General features: G+C 41.1%; 1 protein-coding gene across 6 annotated transcripts in view; it reads right to left on the bottom strand.

Moving 5' to 3' along the window:
- The window catches only part of znf423 (zinc finger protein 423), a 385,448-nt gene extending 382,764 nt beyond the window's left edge, over positions 1–2,684 (bottom strand). For all 6 annotated transcript variants that reach the window (XM_068049400.1, XM_068049399.1, XM_068049398.1 and 3 more), the window contains exon 1: positions 1,528–2,684. In XM_068049400.1, the coding sequence (XP_067905501.1) occupies positions 1,528–1,567 (40 nt within the window). In that variant the 5' untranslated portion in view covers positions 1,568–2,684. The remainder of the gene's footprint in view (positions 1–1,527) is intronic.
- Positions 2,685–20,665: the final 17,981 nt, after the last annotated feature.

Here is a 20,665-nt window from a genome sequence, read left to right on the forward strand (position 1 = left end):
GTGGAAAGGATGCATCTGCTTGTGGGTCACTGTTTAAAAATAAGGGGTCGCCCATTTAAGAAAGAGACGAGGAGAAATTTTTTCTCTCAGAGGGTCGTGAGTCTTTGGAATTCTCTTCCTCAAAAAGCAGTGGAAGCAGAATCTTTGAATATTTTTAAGGCAGAGGTAGATAGATTCTTGATAAGCAAAGGGGTGGAAGGTTATTGGGGGTAGGTGGAAATGTGGAGAAATCAGTTCAGCCATGAACTTATTGAATGGCGGAGCAGGCTCGAACGGCCAAGAGGCCTATTCCTGCTCCTAATTCGTATGTTCGTTTATTTATTACTAAGCTTTTGGTTAGATTATTCAATAAACTTGGACTTATAATCTCTTGGTGAAAGTATTGCCTGCAAGGCATCCTGCTCGTGCATTACCAATATGGCACTAAATATGTTAGACACTGTCCGGACAAAGGACATATAATCACCTTTCCTTCATTTCACTGCATCAAAATCCTGGGATTGCCTACCCAAAACCACCATGGGAGCATCATCTCCACATGAACTACTGTGGTCCAAAAAGGCTATGGCCCACCACAAGCTTCTCAGGGCAACGAGGGATAGGCAATAAATGCGGCTTTGTCAGCATCACTCACATCCCATGAACAAATAACAGAAAAAGGAGCGGAAAAAAATTACAGTCTAAAGTTTCCATCTACAGTACTGAGTCACAACTGACAACAGTAGCCTATCGGAAAATTACAGGCCATGTCTGCAAGTTGTCATCCCTTGAAATCAGCAGATGGAAAATCACAGGAATATAGTGAGCTCAAGCTAGTCTCATTTTAAGAGTTCAGATGATATGAATCACCCAACTGCTCCATTTTGCTTTTACAACTCATGAGCACGTCTTTGCTAACAACTTACATTAGGTGTTTCTTACAACGATTCTAAATGCCTTACATATAGAACAAAAATAGAAAGGGGGTGATTACATAGGCGCGTGGAGGGATGATCTTGTTGATGTGCTGGTGGCCAATTACATTTAGGTGCCCCCACCCCAATACAGTGCGTAATTGACACGGGTCTTAGTATATAGTAAAGGCGCAACTCACTTTCCAGGGGGCGGGGTTGCAACACAGGTACAGTGCGGCCAGAGCCTAGTACCTGGTTCCAACCCAACACCACCTCACCTGAACGTCACGTGCTGAACGCGCGCGGGTTCGTTCTGTTTCCATATTTAAATTCAACCGTCCTTCCAGCTCGCGCATATCGTAACCGCCCCCTTTTGTATAAACAAGGGCGCGAAGAGGATTCTGGAATTAGAACGTGCCAGCACCTGGGCTTCGCGCCTCCAGCCCCGCCCTCACCGCGTGCCCGCCCGCTTATCTCCACACCGCCCCTGCTGGTTGCGCGTGCGTTCTCTCCGAACCACCTCCAACTGGGCGCCAGCGGAGAGAAGCGCGACGCACACGCGGAGAAGTCCGTTTCTGTGCCCGTTCCCGCGTTTTTTTTTTAAAAGAACTGTAATAATAAAAAAAAAGCTCACCTTTAACAGCCCGAGGCTTAGATTGTTTGCGTCTGGACATGTCCAGTCCTTCACTCTGCTGGAAGAATCTGCTTTCTGGGCGCCGCTGTCCGGGGCAGTGACTGGAGCTCCAAACATCAATCTTACTCCGTGCTCTTCTCGCCCCCTCCTCCTGCCCGTTGCAATGCGGCAACTTCAACCTCTCGGAGTGGACTACGTGTGACGTCTCCCTCCTACTTTTTTTTGTTCGCGGTGGTGCTAAAACTAGATTTCAGTCAAGTGATTTTTTTTTTTAAACTCCCCTATGTCTCTTATTTTCCTCCTCTTCTCTCGAACACACAACTTCTTTGCAACTGGTGGATTTGGATGCGGGATCCAGCCAGCCCACACGAAAACAAGAAGTGATTATTGACGGGGGGACTCGGGAGACGGAAGGGGGGGCTTCTTAGTTTTTTTAAAAACTCGATTAAAAAATGTGCCGCTGCCCCCTTTTTTTCTATTGTTGCACGAAATCCACTTGGATTAACCTCCACCTTGCTGCTTCCGAGCAAATCCCCCCCACCGTCAACGGCGACCTCAAGGACTAAAAGCGAATATTCTCAGCAAAAAGAAACGAGGAAAAAAAAGTGAAAACAAAACAAAAAACCGTCAATCTGACGCTTTTAACTCTGTCCACAACAACAAACTTGGCGTTTTTTTTTTGACGGGGGATCACCTGTTTAGCCAGAAAGCTAGTGCCGGTACGAGGCGCCCCTTGTTTTTCCTGCCCGGAGAGTGTCCCGATCCTCCGTTAGTCGCACACATAGAAATAGCGGAGCAGTTTCTCCAGGCGGTCGGAGTGTGCGGGAGATATTCAGCGGGGTGTCGGTGCTGCCGGGGAGCGGGGGGTGATTTGTGCCATGACCGCCGTCCGGCTGCCCGGCTCGGCAGCAGAGCCAGCTCTTTGTGCCGCTGCTGCTGCTGGAAGCGGAGCTGGCTGCTGAGGAACTGCGTTAGCGCGCAGTGCAGACACATAATAAGCTGGGAAATTCAAGTAAGGCCCAAACCCATCAGGACCTCTCCACGGGGGAGCTTTCCCGCAGGGAGACGCGCCACACGTAATCACGGAGGAAATCGCTGTCCAAGTGCAGAGCACGCATGGTGAATAATGAAAAAATCCTGAGTGCGCGATCGTGCCAAAAGCATGGAGCCCTGGACAAGCCTGGAGCGGACTGCACACACACAATGCCGCCTTCATTCTGCCTTATATATATGTTTAAAGTACTGCAAACACCTTAAATGCAAATTCAGGCTCCAAGTATCTTCTGAAACCTATACCCTTTCTATCGACTTTGTCAAAAAAAACCTTATTTTTATATAATCATATATACCACATGCTACTCAGAACGGAGCAACTGCATCAAACTCATACAGAGCTTTTGAAAGAAACTAATTAGTTTCGCACAGCACTGAGACAAACGTTACGGGAAAAGGGCGTCAGTTGTTTTAAGCATATGCAACTTAATAGTCTTCCATAAACTCCATAGTTTTATTCGGGAATAGCGATTCTGAATTGCTACACCGGGTCACGGTAATATTTAAGAAAATGTGCAAAAATTAAACGGAAAGGGAACCCAAAAAACAGGATATTTTCATATTAAGAACGGTAATGGCAGTGGAAGGCGCCAGACTCTTGTCCATTTAAGCAAGTCGCTCCAGCTGAACCACAAACTGCTTTAATGTTGCCATTACTGTACATCTCCTTTGATTCGCAGAAGCAATCTCGCATTCACAGTTTTTAATAACCTAATTCCTACCGAACAATGGAAATTCTTTAGCTTCCAGCACGTAACTCCCTGCAGGGCACAGTGAATTTCAAAAATATCCGTAATGATACGGTGGAATTAAAAGGGTATTAGTGTTAGTAATTCGTTTACATCTAATTATAAACTGATGGAATTATGCCTATGTGGCTAACAAATATAATCGGTTTGAATTTATTTATGTGAATGTGTGTGTGTGTGTGTGCTGAGACGTGGTTGGACCACCTCTGTGTGATTTTAAATACAATTTTGAGATAAGAGTTTGGGAGGGGGGGGGGGTAAAAGATGAGCAAAAGACAGGCTGGAAGCCTGGTCTGTAAATCTATGAATGCTAACATTTCTAATAAAATAAATTGGGGAAATTAATAACAGAAATTTGTCTATGGTTAGGTTTTTTTTATCGTGTATAAACGGCACGAGTGAATCTGGAATCAGGTCGAGAGTGAGATCAAGAAATGCAGCAAGTCATAAAATTGTTTTTATCTTTAATTTACTGATTCTATGATCAGATTTTTTTCAAGGGCTAAGGCAGAGAGCTGTGAAGAGTTTTTGTTCTTGCATTCTGTGCAATGCCGAGCTAAATGGTCGTGTACCTTTCCATAATGCACTCTGTCTGTTGTCTGGTCAGGTAGCTTGCGCCCCCTTCTGGAGCTGACTCTAAAGTTTGCAATTGTTCTGCTCCGATAAAACACCAAAATTTGTTTTTGTTCCCGTACGTTTAAAAAAAGGAACCTCCACCCAAAACACACCAGATTTTAGCGGGCTTACTTTCTTTTATTGGTTGCCTATCAATAACAATACTGCAAAATCCTGCCTGGAGAAACATTAAAAGTTAAATGCAAAATCCCAAAAGAAGGAATAAATGACAGCCTTAAACAGACGAACAGGATTTGTGCAATTCTGTTACCCAGTTATTTCTAGTCTGTTGGTCATGAAATAATTTCCATCAGCTTTGGGTTGATTCCTGCTCCAGTTTACGGTTTAAAGACAATTTTTAGGAAACCACGACGTATTTATATTGAATAATAAACTCAAATAAATCAAATTAACAGTGCAGCTGAATTAAAAGAACCCTTAAAACAATCACTATTTTACTCCCTTTGTTTTAAAATAATGAATGTTAGCACTGAGCGCCACATCCATAAATCTAAAACATTACGGCATTCTCTAAAGCAAAACATAAATATATATCGAAAGCAATTTATTCAAAGTAGAATAATATATCGACATGTGAGTTTAAATAGACATTTACGGACAGTACAGCAGGGAAATTGTTCCTCGTTTATTATCCATTTGATCATATTTCTAATAAACTGGACGTGTTTTGTTTAAATAGTAAATGACTAGTGTTGACTGAAGGAATGTCACTTTTCATCGTTTATTTACATCCACGATCATATAAACCTGCTCTGATTGCCGAACTCGTCACCTCTCAAGCAGTTAATGCATGAATGCGATATATTCTGAAAGTTTTACTACAATTGCAACTTCAAAGAGTATTAAAAGTATTTTGGTGGAAATACAAAATATTTATTAAATCGCATAAAGGGTGTACCCCGTTCTTTAAAAATGTACAAACCAGCCGTTCCTATAGACTTTTGTATCTTGCCACATCAGATGCATACCAGAAGGCAGTGGAGTTCAAATAACAACAGGTAGTGTGTGAGTGTATTTACCTTACAATTTTGTGCAACCGTTTCGATTAAGAACTGATCTTTGCAGTGTGTAATGGAATGTATCTGTGAATTAGGAAGTGTATTTAGTCATTGTCCATAATTTCGCTTACTATAAAACACAAGCATGTTCAGGAATGTTCTTTCTTACGCCGATAAATAGGATTTTTCTTTGACAGTGGATATTCATCTATCGGTTGGTCAAAAATATTCCACGTGAAATATCAGCAGCAAAATGAAGACGCGCCGGCATCAATTCAAGTTCGGTTGCGTGAGTATTTGCGAGATGGTACATCCTTACAGAATGGGATAGGCATTTTATTCAATTTAACAAAATACCTTGCACTTTTTCCACAGAAAATAATTTAAATCCTCTTTAGCAGATGAAATGATGCAGTGCTTTGTAAATTGTACACTGCTTAGGGTAGAGGTGCCGCTGAAAAAGGACCCGTACTCACGACTGTAATAGCTGAAGATGTTACAATGTATAAAACATAATCCCAATTTCCATTAAATTAGTGATATCCTCTCAGATACTGCATTAAAATGCTGTGCCGGAATTTAATAGTTAATACTTGTGCAATCGGGAGTTAAAGCGAATGCTCTTTTGTAATTTTTTTAATGACCAAAATAGTTAATTAAAACTGTGTCTGAAATGATAATTGTTATATTCAAGTACAGGCAGCTGTACAAACACGGGAGAGTCTGGCCAGGAAAGTGCCAAAATTATTCAAGAATTCTATAGGTTTGTTCGTATAATTTTAGAAAGTTTTGCAGCATTGTCGCATGTCTAAATAATACTAAAATGTTCCTTTTATCTTAAAACTTTTCTGACTTCAAAGAAAAATTGAATTTAACTGGCTGCACGTTAAATTTATTCTAACCAGAAGTATATCATAATTTTCTATGACAAACTCCATATTTGTATCACATTATGTTTCTTCTCAACAGTTTTGAAGGAGGTAAATTTAACTCCTTGTGGGTTCTGTGTGTCCTGCAATACAAGAGCGTGCATTTATAGAGTGTCTTTAAAGTAGGAAAACGTCCAAAAGTTTCACAGGAGTACAAACAAAAACTGAGACCGAGCCAAAGAAGGAGACATTAAGACAGGTGGCTAAAGGCTTGGTCAAATAGGTAAGTTTGAAGCCTACTATTAAAGGAGGAGAGAGTGGTGGAGAGATTAAGAGGTTTACGAAGAGAATTCAAGAGCTGACAGCCTTGACTGCTGAAGGCACGGCAGCCAATGGTGGAGTGAAGGAAGTAGGGGATGCATAATAGGCCAGAGTTGGGGGAATGTAGAGTTCTTGGATGGTTGTAGGCTGAGATAATTTGATATTTGTAATTATTGTCTTTTTCCTATGTTTTATTATCTAAATTTGTAATTAAACCTTGTAGTAATTAGCCTGGACTACCCTGATCCTGCGTGTGATCATTTTTCCTTTTCAAAATAATTGAACATTCAATGTATGTAAATTCTAGTCTGCATTTACTACATTTGGGTTCATTGTTAAATCCTGGTTGTATCAGCCTTTACAAGGGCATACAGCACCTAAAAATGCATGGTTATAAGAGACAAGACTAGCTCACAAAAAGCATTGGATGCCAGTTGAAACCCCCCAAAAAATGATGTTTTTTTGGTTGAACCAAAATACTTCAATTTTCCACATCTTCCTCCTCATCTTCCCAAGTTATACATCTATATGATTAAAATTTACATCTAGCAGGCATGCATTGTTATCACACCTTTAAAGCATCAGCCTCAATTGTGATACTTTACAGCGTATTTCACCTGAATATTACATCTATAATGATGATTGGGTGAGATGAGGCCCTACTGGTTAACATACCAACCAAGTATCTAATTGACTAAGTGGATCAATCAAAAGCAGTTCAAATTAATTACTAAATAACAACAAGCAAGGAAGTAAGAAAAAACTGCACCATTCATTTTTTTTCAAAGCCACTATTCATTAAACAGTGAGCACTACCAAACTCAACAATTAGGTTGCTCAAATAATTTATTCAACTGGGTTTTCTTCTGCCATTTTGCTTCTTCATGCAGATCGCATATAACTAAAAAAACATTAAAAAATTAAAAACATGATGAAAAGTTTAAATGGTCTGAATAAAGCAGAAGTTACTCAAGGAATTAGGTAATGAATGTTATAAATGCCTGTTAATTTTATATTAATTGTGTTTAATTGTACGTCAGCGGTGGGCATTAACTGGGGATTCACTTGTGCTCCTACAAATGGGAACAGACTGAAACTATGGTTGTTGGGTTAGGAGGTGTGTGTTGTAATGTGTAGCTCTGTAAATAAAAGCTTATATAAGCATGTAAAGATTAGCTCCAGATTCTATCCTTCACCACCTGGCTTTCTGGAATATAATATGGTAGAAGAGAATGGGTGGCTAAAAAGGTGAGGGCTGGAAACTAAGAACATTTTTCTGACATAAAACTAAAATCTGATTGGCCAATGTGGAAAATGGCAGAAAACAAGTGTAAATGGTCACTGTATGATTACCCTTGGATGTTCCCGTGGTCTGAACCATATGACCAGTGGAAGAATAAAGTGGATATATGGACCTGAGCTACAACACTACCAAAGAGAAAACAAGGTATAGCCCTGGTGTTGTCATTTCATGCAAGAAATAAAGTAACAAAATCAGAAGTAAAATATTTTGAGAGATGGATGCTGATCAGTTGGATAGCGATGAAGGTTTGGACCTTCTATTGGAGTTCCTGAATCAAATCTACAAGAAACATGATCTCTTAAATGTTTATGAGGCATGGTCAGAATTTGATAGATTTCAGAAAACAGATGGTCGTTCCATGGAAGAATATATCAGCAACTTTAACAGATTGTATAAAAGATTGATGAAATTCAATTTGGGACTCCCTGGATCAGTACTAGTTTTTTTAAAATTACTGGATTGTGCTAAGGTGTCTCATATGGACAGGCAACTGATTCTAACTGGTGTTCAGTTCTTGGAGAAAGAGACTGTTGAATCAGATGTCTGTTGCCTTAAAAAAGTTCCTGGGGCAACAGTCATTTCCTACAGCTTTCATGGAACAAATGAGACATTCTGCAGTGACATAACAAATAGAAGACTGTAGGCAAAACTGTAATGAAGCAATGGGCTGCCTTTAAAGAGATGGTTCGGGTACAGTTGAGGTACATTCCCATGAGAAGCAAAGATAGGACAAACAAAGCCAGAGCTCGCTGGATGACGAAAGTGATAGAGAGTAAGGTGAAGCAGAAAAAGGGAGCATGTGACAGATGTCAGCTTGATAATATAAGTGAGAGCTAGGATGAATATAGAAAGTTCAGAGGGGAAGTGAAAAAAGAAATGAGAAGCAAAAAAAGAGAGTATGAAAAGAGACCAGCAGCTAACATAAAAGGGAATCCAAAAGTTTTCTAAACGCACATAGATAGTAAAAGTGAAGTTGATTAGGGACCAAAAAGGGGATTTGTGTATGGAGGCAGGGGACATGCCTGAGGTGCTAAATGAGTACTTTGCACCCTTCTTTACCAAGGAAGAAGATGCTGCCAAAGTCATAGTGAAAGATGAGGTAGTTGAGACACTAGGTGGCTAAAAATTGATAAAGAGGATGTATTAGAAAAGCTTGCTGTACTTAAAGTTGATAAGTCACCTTAGATACAGGTCTGGTGCCAGAGAACTGGAGAATTTCAAATGTTACACCCTTGCTCAAAAAGGGTGTAAAGATAGGCCAGTCAGTTTAATTTCAGTGGTGGGAAAACTTTTGGAAACGATGATCTGGGACAAAATTGCCAGTCACTTGAACAAATGTTGATTAATTAAGGAAAGCTAGCAAGAATTTGTTAAAGGCAAAGTGTGTTTAACTAACTGATTTGAGTTTTTTGATGAGGTAACAGAGAGGGTTGATGAAGGTAATGCAGTTGATGTTTTGTACATGGACTTCCAAAAGGGGTTTGACACAGTGCCACACAAAAGGCTTGACAGCAAAGTTAAAGCCCATGCAATAAACAGAACAGTGACAGCAGGGGTATGGTATTAGCTGAGTGACAGGAAACAGATGGTACTGATGAAAGGTTGTTCTTCAGACTAGAGAAAGGTATACATTGGGGATCCCAGGAGTTGGTACTAAGACCACTGCTTTTCTAGATCTTTATTGATGGCCTAGACTTGGGTGTAAAGGGCACAATTTCAAAATTTGCAGCTAACACAAAACTTGGAAGTATTGTGAACAGTGAGGAGGATAGAGATAGACTTCAAGAAGACGTAGACAGGTGGGTGAAATGGGCGGACACGTGGCAGATGAAATTTAATGCAGAGAAGTGTGAAGTGATACATTTTGGGAAGAAGAATGTGGAGATGCAATATAAAATAAAGGCTACAATTCTAAAGGGCTTGCAGGAGCTCAGGGACATGAAGTATATGTGCACAAATCATTGAAGGTGTCAGGGCAGGTTGAGAAAGTGGTTAATAAGGCATACGGGATCCTGGGCTTTATAACTAGGGGCTTAAAATACAAAGGAAGGAAGTTCCTTTATAAAACACAGGTTCAGCTTCATGTCCAATTCTGGGCACAACACTTTAGGAAGGATATGAAAGCATTAGAAAGGGTGCAGAAAAGATTTACGAGAATGGTTCCAGGGATGAGAGACTTCAGCTACATGGATAGATTGTAGAAGCTAGTGCTTTTCTCCTTAGAGAATAGAAGGCTGAGAGGATATTTTGAAGTGTTCAAAATCATGAAGGGTCTAGACAGAGTAGATAGGGACAAACTGTTCCCATTGGCAGAAGGGGGACACAGTTTTAAGGTGAATGGCAAAAGAACCAAAAGCGACATGAAGAAATTTTTTTCACGCAGCATATGGTTATGATATGGAATGCACTGCCTGAGAACATGGTGGTGGCAGAGTCAATGGTGGCTTTCAAAAGGAGAATTGGATAATTATCTGAAAAGTAGAAAATTTCAAGGATAGGGGGAAAGGACTGGGGAATGGTACTAGCTGGGTTGCTTTTGCAGATAGATAGCCTGGACTATGGCCTCCTTCTGTGCTGTAACCATTCTATGATTCTATGATATACTGATTGCCAGATTTTGAATTAGTCCAGATACTGGACATAGGTGTCTAGACAACGGAAGGATTGAAGACAGGTAGAATAAGGATGAAAGCACCTTTAGCAGATCTGGATATTACAGCAGAAAACAAAATTGGAACAATAGTGGCCAAATGAACCCCAGGATTGCCGGAGAAACGGTTAATAGGTGCTTTAGGTGTGGCTGTAAGTATCGTTTACGGTGAATTGCCCAAAGCGAAGAGGCAGGGTCCTCGAAATGACATATGACAAAGAGAATTCTGAGGAAGAGGGTGAAGATAATGATGAATCTGAACAAATTTTACTAGTCACAATGAGTTTTCATCCTGTGATGTGTGTTAGCTGGGGATTCCTGTAACTTTGCAGTGCTTGATAGTGCTCATACTTCAACAGTATGTGGGACAGATTGGTTAAATGTTATCTTAATTCACTAAGTAGTGAGCATCAATGCAAAGTTAAGGATTATAAATGTACTATTTGCTTTAGGTTTGGTGATTTTCAACACATTGAGGTCAAAGAGAGTTGTAATTCTATGTAAAATAGCTGGAGTAAGTCATTTTATAAGTACTGATGTAGTCTCTAGTGAGATTCCTACACTGTAGAGTATATTTGCTATGATAAAAGCACAAATGGAGCTTGATAAGGCAATTATTTTTGTGAAATAAGTTGATCTGCAGTTTATCCAGTCGATAATTAACAAAATTTGATATTTCTCATCAGAGTGCTAGACAAATATTGATCGCATCAGGTGATAAGGATCAGAGAGAAAAAAAGTTACATACACAATTTACTCACCCTACTTGTCAAAGGTTAAAACTCCTGTTGAAAGAGGGAGGTGTATTTGACGAAGAGTATACGAGGCTAATAGAAGAGATTAGAGAGAGAGTCATTTGGTGGTACAGAACTTGAGTATTGCTGAAAACAGACATTTTGTCGAAGCTTTTCGTCTTCCACTCATTAGGACAATTCGCAAGAATAAGCAATGTAAGGGAAACAATAAATTTGTACTATACGAGAAGAAAGTGATGATTGGTTGGCAAGTGGCCTCTGGTTGATAGAGGCGTTGCCATGGAGAATGCACCAGTTTATGGTGACTGACAGTTAACTGCCAAGCTTTGTTTGAAATTTAAACCAGGCAGCTTGGTTTAAAGAATTGGCAAAGAATTGCCCTGAGGAATGAACCAGTGAATGGCTGTCACTTATTTTGTTTGTGCTATATCAACAACACATTCCCTCAATGAGTGTGGAATGACAATACAGTTGTTGCCGAATAGGAGATCAGATTTGGTTGTAATGGTGAGCTCATTTCAAATTGTGAAGACGTGTATGAGTGATTTTGTTTGTTGACGGTTTTTCGATCACATATTTCCAATTTTGTGATTCCATAGCCTTCATACGTAATTGTAAAGCCTCATCTTGTTTTATTGCTGCTTTGATATCAGCTAGTTTTAGTGATTTTGGCACCCCATTTATGCTTACCTAGTTAAGGTATTGCTCAGCAACTTTTTCCTCACGACTAATAGGACCGACTGTCGGCAACGGATGTCTTGACAGGCAGACCACTTGATTGAGCTTGCCTGGCTAATACTGAACATGGAACTCGTACTGCTGTAATTTCAGTATCCAATGTTCAATTCGAATGGGTGGTTTGCTATGTGAATTGTTGAACAAGCTCACTAGTGGTCTATGATTGGTTATTACTTTAAACTCACTTCCATACATATAGAGATTAAAGTATAAGATACCCCATGTGATTGAGAGTGCTTTTCTCTCTGTTTGCGAATAACGTTGCCCGACAGGCAATAACAATCTGCTTGCTATTGCAACGATTGATGGGTTAATTGTCATCTTTCTGTATGAGAACTGCGCTTAGCAATACGGGCTTGCATTCATGACTAGCTGGGTAGTTTTCTTAGGGTCGAAATAGGCATTTGTGCAACTTGCTGACTAACACCATTTGATCTGGAGTACCACCCTTTGTGTGATTTAATCCATTCCCACAGTGGTCTCTTTTGTCAGATCGCGTAATGGGGCAGATAGTGTAGCAAGGTCAGGAATGAAACGACTACAGTACATGATAGGTCCTAGCAGACTCCGGACTTCTTACACGTTTTTAGGATCCGCAGCATTTGCAAAGGCTTCAACTTTCCGTGGATCAGGTGATACTCCTTCACCGCTGAACACATGAACGAAGAATTCAATTTTGCTTTCATTGAACAAGCACTTGTCTTTGTTCGAGGTGAGGTTACATTCTCATAGACATTGTAGGCATACATGCAGGTGTGTCTCGAGTTCCTTTTGATTGCGACTGTTAGATGAGAATGTCATCACTGATGTTCAGCATGCCTTCAGGTCCGCTGAGTTGACTCCAAAGTTGAGCGGCTTGTGTCGAAAAATCCATTGAGAGTAGAGAATACAGTAAGATATCTCGATTCTTCTGCAAGCTCTATTTGACGGTAGTCTGCATTGAGGTCAAGTTTAGAAAAGTGTTTAGCACTATTCACTTTCTCTATGATATCATCGATTGTCAGTGTCAAGTATCTTTATCGTTCTATGGTTTGGTTTGGTGATTGCATATCAAGGCACATTGTTATGAAAGTGCTTCTGGTTTTTGTTAGAAATATTTTTTGAGGAATTCATAGTCAAACTGAAGAAATGCTGGATCATTTTTTTTTTCAAAAGGGTCATCAAGAGGACACTGAAAGAACTTGTTTGGCAACAACATTTACTGGTTGTCACATGGCTTAAAATAGAATAGAAACCCTGGTAACTGGGGGAAGATATGCGCAGAGAAGTGACAGGTCAGAAGGTAGACTTTCTGTTTCCAGTTGCACTTTTGAACTGTTTGGAGTTGGGAATGAACTGTTTAAAAGGGGTTGGAGTTTTTAAAAATAAAACTGAAGGACAGAACCCCCAGCTCATAGTGGGGCTGCCTTGCCTGTTCCATCTTGTTAAAAAGCCTGCAGAAAAAGGAAGAGTACTTCCAAGAAGAGAAGAGAATTCTCAAGGAAGGAGAGAAGATCACAACTCAGCTTAGCTTTCCTGTATGTCTCTAAAAGACCCTGAGAAGTCCACTGTGTCAATTCATCTCATCTCCTGTCTTTGAAGAAAAGCCTGCTAAATTAATTCTCAACGCCGCCTAAAAAGAACTGTTCAAAAAGATCACAGTGACCCTTCTATGTGTGCTCGGAGGCCAGACTGTTTGCCAGTTTTGGAACACAACATTCTCATCTGTTGTTTTCTTCACGAATGAAGAAGTATTCAGCCAAGTGTTTCTTTTGCCTGTAACAGAGATCTAAAGAAAAATCCCTTTTATTTTTTCCGGTTAACCAGTGTCTGTGTGTGTGAGTGTTTATGCTTTTCTTTATTACTGGTTAAGACTTGTTTTATAATAAACTGATAATTTTGTTGTTCATTAAAGAAAACTGGTCAGTGTATTTTATTCTGTATCGGTAAGCGGGAAAATTTAAATATATATTGTAACCTGTGGAGAAGTGGAACTAGAATAAACAGTGAACTCCTCTCGCCTCGGTCAATTAAGATTCTAATCTGGTTCTCATTCTTGGGTTTCTTGATGACTTGTATGAATGAGACCCAAGGGGTATACTCATCCCCAACTTTCTGAATAATGTCAAGCTCAAGTAGACATTGGAGTTCCTTCTCTATCTGTTTCCTGACATGAAATGGGTTTCAACGCTGTTGATGCACAACTGGGGGAACATTAGGGTCTACATGCAGCTTGCATGTAACACCTTTCAATTTGCTACCAGTAAAATGATCAGCATACAGTTCAAGAATGTTTTTGTTATGTGTAGGAATTGCGTGTGTGACTGCAATCATTCAGATCTGTTGCTGTGTGGAAGCTGATAAGCGTGTCACACTCTCCAGATATGACGTAGAATAGAGCATTTATTATAGCGTCTTTGCGTGAGACTGGCAATTCAAAAGTCCCAAGAATTTTCAGTGGTTTATCACTGTTATAAGGGAAAATGTTAGTATTCCCTGGTTTCCAGAGAATGGGGCAATCCTGAAGTTTGTTGAATGTTTTGTGTCCCATGATATTGACAGATGCTCCTGTATCTATGAGAGCATCTATATCCGAGCAGCCAATGGTCACTGTCACATGTTCAGGGTCATTTGCCTCTGTGTTGTCTACATTCTCTAGCCTTTTGGCTGTGGTACACAAATGTGGCACCCTTCTGTTGGTATTGGTCTTAGTAGTTGATTTTGCTGATGAGTGACAAACACGAGCAAAGTGGTTGGGTTTTCCACAAGCTTTACACTGTTTACCAGTAGAATGACACTCTGTCCAGTGTGGGTAAGCACTGCCACAGTGGAAACATTCTTTGGACAAGTCAGAACTCTGTTTGTGTAACAGCTGTTGTTGCTTTACAGGTGATTTTCTGGCACATGAGCAATGAACAGTGTTCACAGGAGTTGAAATTGGAGTGTGATAGCTATTTTTAGCAGCCTCAACTTCAGTAGCTCTGGACTCAGAGCCACAGTGATCTTGCTAACTCCAACATCTCTGACAGCTTCCTTTCTTTCTCGAGTGCTTTTCAGCATAGTTGACCAGAGGGACAACCTTCAATTATTTGTGTTTTGATTTCCCATTCAATATATTCAACATTACTGAAGTCACATCTGGTTGCTAGTTGCCTCAATCACTTGCAATATTAGTCAATTGTTTTGTTTGCTTCTTGCTTAGTGCGTCAGAACAAAGAACAAAGAACAGTACAGCACAGGAACAGACCATTCGGCCCTCCAAGCCTGCGCCGATCTTGATGCCTGCCTAAACTAACACCTTCTGCACTTCCGGGGCCCATATCCCTCTATTCCCTTCCTATTCATATATTTGTCAAGATGTCTCTTAAACGTCGCTATCGTATCTGCTTCCACCACCTCCCCTGGCAGCAAGTTCCAGGCACTCACCACCCTCTGTGTAAAAAAAAAAACTTGCCTCGCACATCCCCTCCAAACTTTAAGAAGATTTCATATATGATATTTTTCTTGGGTATAAAGTAGGTTGTTAGCACATTTTTTGTTGAGCTGCAGTCATTTTGCTCAAGCATAAGTGTCTCAAAGATGTCCTCCATAGTGGAGAAGTAAGGCTTCATTCCTTTTGTCATCTGATTGTAAAACCTGCCATTGCGCCTTCAAACCGTCGCAGCCACTTTTGCCAATGTGGGAATACAAATGATGGCTCCAAATGCACATCAAAACATGCCAATTTGGGCACAGACATCACCATATTGATCAGCAACGCAGTGATAATAACTTCTCAGCAATGATCCGAGATTAAATGTTTTTTGATTCGATGGTTATTTGGAGAGATCAGTGTATATACACTGTACAAGCTTCCTGTGTGTGCCCTAACATGGTCTCCAACTTAAAATTCTGTCTTCAGAAAGCAGGCAAAAACTTCCAGAAGTTTCATACCTGTAAGCATTGTTTCCTGTTTTTCACAATCTGTTTTCTATTTACCTTGTCGTCATTGCGGTGTTCTTGGGACTGAAGTAAGATTCAGCTGAGATAACTAAAAAAGATATAGACTGCACACTGTTGAAAACAATGGATTCTTCTTTATTCTTTCACGCCCCTCTGCTGGCATATGTGTATATTAGCTTCAAGTGAACAAAATGTACAATGCAATTTTCTAAACACTACAGACGCCAACAGTTACAAGCGTTGGGGGCGGCTACAACAATTGGAATGGTAACCAAGGCTCAGAGATCTGCTAAGCCTTGGGGCAAATATGGCCTGACTCACCCAATTCGCAGTTGTCCGGCATACCAGGACCAGTGCAAAGCTTGGGGCATGCGAGGACATTGGGCAAGACAATGCAGAAGGCTGATCTCAGATACTGCACACAGGAATGGTGAGAGAACCAGCTGGATTTTATGGGTCTCCCTTGGGATCAGAGGTGGGGGAGCCCATAGAATCATGGAAGGTGGCAGGGAGGACGGAAGGTCTATCGCTGCCCTGTTACCAAGCAATTTTACTGGAGACGGGTTAGGCCAACGAAGTCCCTCCCGCCCAGAGGCCAATTGAGGCCTTTAAGTGGCCTATTAACAGCCACTTAAGGGCCTCTTCCTGCTGCCGCTGGGAATCTAACCAGCAGCTGGTGGTGCCTCTGCCATGCAGGGAAGGTGCCTTGTAAAATGAGGTGCACTCCCTGCGGGCTTTGGGGGAGTGGTCCCTCCTCTGTGGGCAATCTGTGGCTCGTGAGGACCCTCGCCGTCAAAAACCCCTCTCCCTGGACCACGCCCACCCTCTTCAACGGGGCCTTCCAGACTGGCCCCGGTAACCCCGCCTCATTTACCGGAGGTCCGGGGCTCCAGAACCCGGGCTGGGTACAAGGCCTCTGCAGTACCAGCAGTGAGGTGGGTTCTGTCTCCAGAACAACTAGGTATTTATCATCCATTAACAGAACTTCAGACGCTAAGAGATTCCCTTTTTTTCTTTAAATTAAATACATATATATAAGAAAAAGAAATAAAAAACAATAATGATATACAGAAAAATGTCTTACTTTATTTATCATTCATTTTCAACAGTACCAGCTATTAACACGCTGTATATTCCACCCCCCCACCACTTTAAAAAAAACTTGTTTAAAGAAATAGCGATCTTATAAAAAATTTCCACGTTTTCCAAACATATCATAACACAAGACAGCCCTCTTCGAGGACATCCAACAATTTTTTCAAACAAGCACCTCTCTTCGTAAAACAATCTGACATCTGATGACTTGTGTCAACCCATTTTATTTTGGAAATTTCTTTTGTCCAACATTTCTTTTATACTCGAGATCAATCCTCAACCTCTTTTCTGTGGCACTTTGTCGAATGGACATTGTCCCAGAGAGAATGGTTATCTCTGTAGCATTCTATAGGAAAACTTTTCTCTGATTGCCCCTTATATAGGAGTTCCTTTAAAATACTCGATAAATACATACCCATATCTATCACTTCTATCAGTGCAAGTGTCTCAGCAGCTAAGGTGCTTTTAACTATCCTCTTTATTTTCTTCAATCCCCAGGCTAACGGACAACATTTATCATTTCTTCCCACCAAAAATATAATGAACCCTGCAGCGCTCGAATAACCATCGGGAAGATTAGCATGTGAGGAGTCACAAAAAATTGGCAATTTCATTTCTTCTGGGTCACCCAATCCTGGAAACTTGTGTACATTTGTCAAAACTCAATCTCCAATGTCTTATTTGCTTTCAGCACTTCCCCAATAGTAGCATGTTTCAGCATGGTTCTCAATTCTAATACATCATCGCAAGCATCTGACCTAGTTTGTGTGTATAGCCAGTTCAACTGCCCGACTAAGCTCCTTAGCTGGTCTACTTCCTCCTTGGTTGCAGAGTCTTCCTTTTGTGAGGATATGGCCTGATTTATTGGGATCCTATTAACATTCTGTAGGTAAGACTGTTGATTTAGGGTTACCCCCAACTTAGTCTGCCTCTTATATTTAAAAGCTCTGGAAGCCTGATTTCCAATTTTAAATTCCTGCAGAACTTTATCTACCACAAATTTCTCAAATGCCTCAGATTCTCCTCACAAAAAATCGTCCACATGCATCAAGAAAATGCCTGCTAGTTTTTTTTCATAGTACCGATAAAACATTGCCGGCTCCGCTTTTAGCTGAATACAACCAGCTTTTAGTAGGACGGACCTAACTGAAAAATACCACACTCTGGATGCATCATTTAGCCAATAAACACACTTGTTTAGCTTCCATAATTTCCCTTCTATATCTCCAGCTTCTTATGGTGACTTTAAAAATACTTCCCTTTGAAATTTCACCGCTTGCAAAAATGCTGCTTTGATGTCAATGGACTTACAGTCCCATGAGTGTGTCGCTAAAAGAGCTGGGAAAATCCTCAATTTTCCTGATGTTGGGGAGTCCACTTTAACTTCCTGGTCGCCTAGTTGTCCCTCAAACCGCTGAGCTAGAAGTCTGGCCTTTGCTTTATACGTACCATCTATGGGACAATACTGGTTGTCCTCTATCTGGCACCTCCGTGTATATACCAAACTCTCTCCAACTGTCAAGCTCTTTTTGCTTGGTATCCTTTATCAATTTACCATCTAACTTGTTAGTAGCCACTAGAGCTTCTCTATTGTAAGGGCTCCTACTTCTTGAGGCGCCCTCTCGCCTGCTCTCTGGTCCTTGCTCTTGTTAAACCATGTCCCCTACCAGAGTTCCTATCCCTTTCTGGACTACTACTGCTCAACCTATCTCTCCTACAAGCAGACTTCCTTTCACAAGTTTGTGACCTTTTCTTTGGATATGATCATCTTCAGGCCCACTGTCTGAACTTACATTACGTTTTCTGGCCTTCCACATTTTTACTTAATTCTGCCAATCTATATCCTGTTCCTTGTCTTGCACATTCTGCCAATGTTTGTATTTCCCTGTAGCCTTTCCTGCCATCCCTATAATGGTAGCTTCCCTCCATTCACTAGTCCCTTCTGGCATATCTGTCACTCCAGTCCCAACTTTCGGTAGTTGACCTTTGGGATAAATGGCCTTATCTGGATCTTCACTATCACTTGGTCAACTCTTAGTCAGCCCATTATCTGCCACAATCTGTTGCTCACAAAGGTCCGATATATGTGCATGTGAAGTACATGGTGCATCATCAGAGTTCATCGTTTGTTCAGATTCCGTCGATGTATAATCAGTGCCAATAAGACATGAGGAATGTACTCGAACAATTTGGTTGCCATGCAAAATCAGCATTTTGCCATCAGTGCCTAAAACTTTTCCTGGGCCTCTCCATTCTTTCTGCCCTTCTCTTTTGTAATATCAAAATTATTTTCTGATGGCCTGATCCAATGCCTCAAAGCTCTCCTGATTTTTTTCTGAACCTCCGCCTTAATAAATGCTCTTCTTCCTACCATTTTACACAGAATTACCACTCTTCTTAGTGATTTCAACGTGTTGTCATCCCCAAACCTGAAACAGGTAGAACTGTTGTATTCTTTGACCTTATTACGTCTCCCTTACTTAAAGAATCCATGTAACATCTTAACCAGTCCACTCCACATACCGTGGACGTACACCCACTGTCTCGTACTGCGCAATTGAACGAATCTGTGACTAGGACACTCATTACCGGACTGAAGCTTCTCGTGACCAGTACAATTCCTTCTGATTGATCAGTAGTGTCATCCTCGCCTTCTGAACCTTCCACGTCATGTGTCATCTCAAAAAGCCTGTTATTGCTTTTTGGACAATGCAACACACGGTGATACTTTGAGTCACATCGGAAACACCTGTTGACCACCCTTTGGTTATTCCTGGAGTTCATCCTTCTGCCATAATTGCCCAATTCCTGCCATCTGTTATAACTGCCAAAAGGGTCTCTATCCTCATTCATTTTATGTGTGTTTCTCCTTTCGTACTGATGTCTGGGCCCCATACTTGAATGGCCTCGAAATTCTGCTAGCATTGTATCCTCCACCTTCAGCGTCACTGCGAAAGAGCCCATCTGCGCCATGAAAGCAGCCGGAAAGGAATGTTTTCCCAAACTTTTTTTTAGGGCATCAGACATCTGATCAAACAGCATATCTTTTTCTTTGAATCCAACTTCAGTTAATACCATATGCCTATCCATATTCGATATCCTAGCACAATCCAACAATTTGTAGGCAAATACTGATCTAGGAATTTCCAAGCAACCTTGTATATAGTCATAGAGTTATACAGCACAGAAACAGGCCCTTCGGCCCATCGTGTCTGTGCCAGCCATCAAGCACCTAACTATTCTAATCCCATTTTCCAGCACTTGGCCCATAGCCTTGTATGCTTTGGTGTTTCAAGTGCTCATCTAAATACTTCTTAAACGTTGTGAGGGTTCCTGCCTCTACCAACCCTTCAGGCAGTGTATTCCAGATTCCAACCACCCTCTGGGTGAAATTTTTTTTCCTCAAATCCCCTCTAAACCTCCTGCACCTTACCTTAAATCAATGCCCCCTGGTTATTGACCCCTCCGCTAAGGGAAAAAGTCTCTTCCTATCTAACCTGTCAATGTCCCTCATAATTTTGTATACCTCAGTCACGTCCCCCCTCATCCTTCTCTGTTCTAAGGAAAACACCCTAGCCTTTTCAGTCTCTCTTCATAGCTGAAATGCTCCAGCCCAGGCAACATCCTGGTGAATCTCCTCTGCACCCTCTCCAGTGTAATCACATCCTTCCTATAGTGTGGTGCCCAGAACTGTACACAGCACTCCAGCTGTGGCCTAACTAACGTTTTATACAGCTCCATCATAACTTCCCTGCTCTTATATTCTATGCCTCGGCTAATAAAGGCCAGTATTCCATATGCCTTCCTAACCACCTTATCTACTTGTGCTGCTGCCTTCAGTGATCGATGGACAAGTACACCAAGGTCCCTCTGACCTTCTGTACTTCCTAGGGTCCTACCATCCATTATATATTCCCTTGCCTTCTTAGTCCTCCCAAAATGCATCACCTCACACTTCTCAGGATTAAATTCCATTTGCCACAGCTCCACCCATCTTACCAGCCCATCTATATCATCCTGTAATCTAAGGCTTTCCTCCTCACTATTTAC

Source organism: Heterodontus francisci, chromosome 17, assembly GCF_036365525.1.
Source record: "Heterodontus francisci isolate sHetFra1 chromosome 17, sHetFra1.hap1, whole genome shotgun sequence".
In the NCBI taxonomy this organism is placed as follows: domain Eukaryota; kingdom Metazoa; phylum Chordata; class Chondrichthyes; order Heterodontiformes; family Heterodontidae; genus Heterodontus; species Heterodontus francisci.